The 6967-nt window shown below is 46.2% G+C and overlaps 1 protein-coding gene across 1 annotated transcript; it reads left to right on the top strand.

Annotated features, from left to right (window-relative positions):
* Positions 1 to 2538: 2538 nt before the first annotated feature.
* LOC146887568 (uncharacterized) lies at positions 2539 to 2970 on the top strand. The gene has a single exon (XM_085670284.1). It carries the CDS (start codon positions 2539 to 2541, stop codon positions 2968 to 2970), a length of 432 nt encoding a protein of 143 aa, XP_085526410.1.
* Positions 2971 to 6967: the final 3997 nt, after the last annotated feature.

The raw sequence follows: 6967 nt of genomic DNA, 5'->3' as shown, positions 1-6967 counted from the left end.
TTCAATTATTGAAGAGTTTAAGAATATGAAAAAACAATGCACAATTCTTTATATATGTGTAATTTATTTTATATTTATAGCAATATTAAATTATATTTTTTTAATTAGTGAGAGTAATTAAATATATAAATTTTGTGTATATTGCATTGACTCTTCCAAAAATTTTGATTAATCTATTGGCGGGGATGAATGTAAGGTCCATTTATTTTCTGCCTTTTATTTTAAGAGTTGCCCCAATCGTTTGGGCCGAAGGGCTGGCCCAAAAAGACGATTCAGGCCTAATCTGCCCTAGTCTCACCCATTCCTTTCACTCAACACAAAACGCAACTGTCACGCTCTCTATCTCCTCCATAGCTCTGCTAGGGTTTGATCCTACGTCCCTTTCAAGCTAGCCAAACCTCGTTCTCCTATCACGTAAGTTGTTCTTGAACCGTGCTCTTCGCGTTCTAAGTTGGTTCTCATGGTTCTGTTGGGCTTACTGTAGCAACCTTGCTATTTCTTGTGTCTTTATTCATAGCTCTTGGGTCCATTTTCAAAGTTATTGGGTTCATTGAGTCAAGTGTCAAAGTCGTTTGCTAAACCCTTTCTAGGTAAGGGAAGCTTGAGCTTATAGTTATCTGTAATTTTTGTATGCTTCTAGGTCTGAATCATATGCGTGATGTATGCTCATGGTTGATTATGTGATATTGGTGAAAGCGTGATTCCTTTTGGTGTTGTGTTTTGTGTTTTCACGAGTGAACAATGGTGGGCATTGTTTTTCTCGCCCAAGCGAGCGTGTCTCGCCCAGGCGAGACTAATAGAGGCTCGCCCAAGCTTTTACGTGCAAATTGTCGCTCAGGCGACTGGATTTCATTTTGAGCGAGGTGTGATCTCGCCTAGGCGAGAATGGACTCGCTTGAGCGAGAATCCGCAGGGACCACTGTTCAAAGGCTCGAGTTCTCGCCTAGGTGAGGAGGAGCTCGCCTAAGCGAGAGGATCTCTCGCTTGAGCGAGGTCTTCTAGCTTGAGTGAGACTGGGGCAGGTTTTGTGCTATGATGTGAATGGCCACTGATATGATTGTTTTTTTTGTATGAATTGGGAAGCATGAGACGTATGAATTGTTGTTTATGCACGATGTTGGTATTATGGGAACTTTCTGATTGGTTGGTGAAACACGTACAAAGTGTGAGTAGGATGTAATCCCATGGCTCTTGTAGGGAGAGCTTATGGTGGTGCCCCACTTAATGGACGTAATTCCATGGGCCCTCCTAGGGGGAGTCCATGGTGGTGCCTCATCTATTGGACTTAATTCCACAAACCTCGAGGTGAGAGTTCATGGTGGTGCCTACACAACAGGACGTAATTCCACGAGGATAACATGGTGGTGCCTCACAGCCAGGATGTAATTCCACGAAGGCCACGTGGTGGTGCCTCTTGCAAGGGTGTAATTCCGCGAAGGCCTCGTGGTGACGCCTCATTGCTAGGACATAATTCCACTATTTTGTGGTGGTGCCTCATTATACGTATCCGGATGTCTAGTATTGGAGTTTTAAATGGTTTGGTATCTCCTGTGTGGTTTTCCATTATTTATGCTTGACTATGTGATTAGACGTTGTGTGTTATGATGTAATAATCATGTGCTCTAGCTTACCCTTTCGCTTGTTTGTATGCTTGTGTGTGGTTTTCCTCCTTTGTGATGATCATCAATTTTATTGATGTGAGCAGATGTGAGAACCCCTGGCAGTGGCAATGATAGTAGAGATGTTGCAGCTTGATGGTTATGGACGGGTATTGGGCCCATTGTGGGGCCCATCGTAGAAGGAATTTCATTAGTTATGATGGTCTTGTCTGTACAAGGCCTAGAACTACTATTTCACCGGTGTACTTTGTTTTGGGTCGTGTGGGGCCTTTTTTTATGTAAGGGGGCATGTTTGGTGTTCTATGTACCTTCATACTCCAAATTTTATAGCCTCTGAATATTCATGTATGTGGCGTTTTATTAATCCGAGGTTATCCAGTTTTTGGGATGTTACATTTATAGTATCAGAGCGGTCGTTCCTTAGGATCTATGGTCTAGTGTGCCTGGTTAGCTACCGTTGTAGCTTGTGTGTTGCTAGCTAAGCTCTAAGCCAACCAAGTCTAACTCTTGTTTTTCTTGTGTGCTAGTGACATGGCACCTCAGCATAGGAACTCTCAGCCTTCTCAGGACGATGCACTAGATATCGTCAGGGCAATAAAAGTGATGGTGTCTGCTATGACGCAGTAGAGTAAAACGATGATGCAACAACATGAAGCATCAATGTAGCGGCAGACTGCATCGCTTGAGCAGCAACAACTGGTAATGCAATAGATGGAGGCTGCTAGGGTGGTTGTTGAGGACGCTCACAGACAACACATGGAGGCCCTCCGTCAGTTGGAGGAAAATAGGACTACTGCCCCTGTCCACGGTCCTAAACCAGGACCTCGCCATCAGGAATGGAGTCTGGAGGACTTTTTGAAGCACTATCCAGTCAAGTTCAATGTGGCTGAAGGACATTGAGAGGATATTCGATGCCAAGATGTGCCCCGAGGAGAGTAGACTAGCATTCGCGGTATACATGGTCACGGGTGAGGCTGAGCACTGGTGGATCAGCATGAAGTCCATCATGGAGGAGATGAAGGAACCAGTTACTTGGGACGTCTTCAGGAGGAAGTTCATCTTCGAGTACTTCCCTGGCAGCATCAAATATGCTAAAGAGGTGGAATTTTTGCAGTTGACCCAGGGAGCCAAGTTTGTGGCTGAGTATGCAGAAAAGTTCAAGCACTTCAGTTGTTTCTACACCATGCCACTGGATGAAGAGTTGCGATGCAAGAAATTTGAGAACGACCTCAGTGGAGACCTTCGTTTGATAGTGGTCCCGCTATCCATCAAGGACTTTGTAGCCTTGGTGGAAAAGGCAAGGGTCATGGAGAAGATGAAGGTGGAGGTGGAAACTCAGCACCCATCGTAGTAGAGAGTGGGAGGGACATCTAGGTCCAGGCATAGGCACGAGGAGAGGAGGAAACCCTATACTAGGCCCCATTTCCAGTCTCAGGGGTCTAGGGAGTCTTCTTCCCAACAAAGCAGGATTTAGTGCTAACAGCGTGGGGGACCACACAAGAGGAATGTTTTCCCCTAGCTTGCAGGCTTCAAGATGTGCAACAATTGTGGCAAAGAAGGCCACTTAGGCCGGGATTGCCCTACTCTCGCGAGGACAGCGACGCGTACCCCAGTTTTGGCCCCAACCCAAAACCACCAGAGGAGGGGAGGTAATAGGCCTCAGGCATCGGGCAGAGTATACGCCATGACCGGAGCAAAGGCAACGGGTTCAGGTAACCTCGTTATAGGCCATTGTATGATAGCCGAGGAGGCTTATTGTGTGCTATATGACTCTGGAGCGACACACTCATTTGTGTTGGATGCATGTGTGAAAAAGTTGAGTCTACCGATGTGTGAGCTGTAGTGTGAACTTGTGGTGTCTACTCCAGCATCGGGTTTGGTCAGGACGTCGTCCTTGTGCGCTAGGTGTCCAGTGGAGGTAGAGGGACAAAGGTACAAAGTGAATCTGATATGCCTACCTCTACAAGAGTTGGAGGTGATCTTGGGGATGTATTTGCTCTCTGCCAATCGCATCCTTATAGATTGTCGAGAGAAAAGGTTGTTGTTTCTCAACTCAGAGGAGCCTGAGTTGTTATCATCCCAAGGAGTCGTGAGGGAGATTCAAAGGGGCACACAATGCTTCATAATTTTCACTCATATGGAGGTGGGGAAAGAGGAGGGGACATCGGTCATACCAATGGTACACGAGTTCGAGAATGTATTCCCAGAGGAGGTACCAGGGCTGCCTCCAAATAGAGAGGTAGAGTTCTCTATTAATCTGGTACCAGGAACATGTCCGGTGTCGATGGCCCTATATCGCATAACTCCGGTAGAGTTGGTGGAACTCAAGAAGCAGATAGAGGAGCTGATAGAGAAGCAGTTCATCCGACCCAGCACTTCGCCTTGGGGAGCACCAGTGCTGTTGGTGAAGAAGAAGGATGGGAGTTCACGCCTGTGTGTGGACTACAGGCAACTGAACAAAATGACGATCAAGAACAAGTATCTGCTTCCAAGGATTGACGACTTGATGGATCAGTTGCATGGGTCATCAGTATTCTCGAAGATAGATCTACGATCGGGTTACCATCAGATCTTAGTGAAGGTTGATGATGTGCAGAAGACGACCTTCAGGTCCAGATATGGCCACTATGAGTATGTGGTTATGCCTTTCGGTGTGACCAATGCTTCAGTGGTGTTTTTGGACTACATGAACAGGATTTTCTGGTCATTCTTAGATAAGTTCGTCGTAGTCTTTATAGACGATATACTTATCTGTTCCAGGACTCGGGAGGAGCATGCAGAACACCTGAGATTGGTGCTTAGTGTTTTGAGGGAGAAGCAGTTGTATGTCAAGTTATCCAAGTGTGAATTCTGGATGGAAGAGGTTCATTTTTTAGGGCATGTGATATCTGCGCACAGTATTGCAGTGGATCCGACAAAGGTCGAGACAGTGGTTAAGTGGGAAAGTCCCAAGTCAGCTACAGAGATCAGGAGCTTTGTGGGGTTAGCTGGCTACAATAGGAGATTCATAGAGGGATTCTCCAAGATAGTGGCGCCCCTGACACAACTCACTCGGAAAGATCAACCTTTCACCTGGACAGATAAGTGTGAGGAAAGTTTCTAAGAGCTGAAGATAAGATTGACCAGCGCTCCAATCCTATTGATCCCCAATGTTGGAAAACCCTTTGAGGTTTATTGTGATGCCTTTCATCTAGGATTGGGCTGTGTGTTGATGCAGGAGAATAAGGCAGTGACCTACGCTTCTAGGCAACTCAAGGTGCATGAGATAAACTACCACACTCATGACTTGGAATTGGCGGCTATTGTGTTTGCCTTGAAGATCTGGAGGCACTACCTCTACGGTGCCCAGTTTCGTTTGTTTAGCGATCACAAAAGCCTTAAGTATTTGTTTGATCAGAAGGAGCTGAACATGAGGCAGAGAAAGTGGATGGAATTTCTGAAAGACTACGATTTTGAACTCTTGTATCATCCGGGGAAGACAAATTTGGAGCAGACGCCTTGAGTAGGAAGATAGTACACGTCGTTCATCTTATGATAAAGGAGGTGGAACTACTAGAGTAGTTCAAGGATATGAAACTGCATGTAGAGTTGGGATCAGAGTTCATTAGATGTAGTACCCCGACTATATCTAATGACTTTCTAGATTTAGTTAGAGAGAGATAGTTGGTGGATGCCAGCTTGAACATGGTGAGAGAACAGCTTGGGTCAGATGAAGGGAAGGATTTTGCTTTGGGTAGTGATGGAATACTCAGGTTCTAGGGCAGAGTGTGTGTGCTTGATAATGTCAAGGTGAAAAAGGTAATCCTGGAGGAAGGGCACAAAAGTCGTCTTAGCTTGCATCCGGGCATGATTAAGATGTATCAAGACCTCAAGGAAGCTTTTTGGTGGCAAAGGATGAAGAAGGATGTGACACAGTTCGTGTCTGCCTATCTGACCTGTCAGAAGGCAAATGTGGAGCATCAGAGACCTGGTGGGATTATGCAGCCCTTGGAGATACCGGTATGGAAATGGGATAGCATCTCGATGGACTTTGTGACCCATTTGCCACAAACTTTTAGAGGGCATGACACCATCTGGGTCATAGTGGACCGATTGACCAAGAGCGCACATTTCTTGGCGATGAACCTGAGGATGTCTATGGCAAAGTTGGCTCAATTGTACATCAAGGAGATTGTGAGGTTGCATGGGGTGCCTTCGAGCATTGTATCAGACAAGGATCCACGGTTCACATCATAGTTTTGGCAGAGCGCTCTGCGAAGCAAACTCGCGATGAGTTCAGCCTATCATCCCCAGACCGATGGCCAGTCTGATAGGACGATCCAGTCACTTGAAGACTTACTACGGACGTGCATATTGGATCACTTGGGCACTTGGGATGAAGTATTACCATTGATTGAGTTCACCTATAATAATAGTTTCCATGCGAGCATAGGTATGGCACCTTATGAGGCTCTTTATGGCCGTAAGTGTAGGACTCCTTTGTATTGGTATCAGGATGGGGAGGTAGTGTTGGTTGGACCAGAGTTGTTGAAGCAGACCATCAAGAAGGTGAGATTGGTGAGGAACAAGATGCAGGCTTCACAAAGCAGACAAAAGGCTTATGCAGACCGCAGGAGGAGGCCCTTGGAATTCGAGGCTGGAGATCATCTGTTCTTGAGGGTGACCCGAACCACTGGTGTGGGAAAGGCGCTCCGCTCAAGGAAGCTCTCTCCTAAGTTCCTTGGCCTCTATCAGATCTCAAGGAGGATTGGGCCGGTGGCTTATGAGATAGCTCTACCCCCACAGTTGGCAAATCTTCACCCAGTGTTTCACGTGTCGCAGTTAAGGAAGTATGTCTTTAATCCCTCTCATGTGCTTGAAGTAGAGGATGTGCAGATCAGGGAGGATCTCACTGTGGAAGTACCACCAGTGGAGCTGGAGAAGAGCCGAGTTGAGGAACATCGAGGGAAAACAGTCAATATTGTCAAAGTCATCTAGGATCGGAGAACGGGTGACTCTACTTGGGAGTTGGAGGAGGATATGAGAAAGTCACATCCGCATCTATTTCCCTGGTAAGTTTTTTTTTCGAGGTCGAAAATTTTGTGTTGAGGAGAATGTAAGGCCCATTTATTTTCTGCCTTTTATTTTAATGGCTGCCCCAATCGTTTGGGCCGAAGGGCTGGCCCAAAAAGAAGATTCAGACCTAATTTGCCCTAGTCTCACCCATTCCTTTCACTCTACATAAAACGTAGCCGTCACGCTTTCTATCTCCTCCAAAGCTCTGCTAGGGTTTGATCCTACGTCCCTTTCAAGCTAGCCAAACCTCGTTCTCCTGTCACGTAAGTTGTTCTTGAACCGTGTTCTTTGCA

Source organism: Vigna unguiculata, chromosome 3 (assembly GCF_037176805.1).
Source record: "Vigna unguiculata cultivar grain cowpea cultivar isolate G323 ecotype 2 chromosome 3, ASM3717680v1, whole genome shotgun sequence".
Classification (NCBI taxonomy): Eukaryota; Viridiplantae; Streptophyta; class Magnoliopsida; order Fabales; family Fabaceae; genus Vigna; species Vigna unguiculata.
This window is presented reverse-complemented; position numbering and strand designations above follow the sequence as displayed.

Excerpts from the sequence above, each read along its gene's own strand:
- LOC146887568 (XM_085670284.1), top strand. The coding sequence starts at position 2,539 with ATGTGCCCCGAGGAGAGTAGACTAGCATTCGCGGTATACATGGTCACG.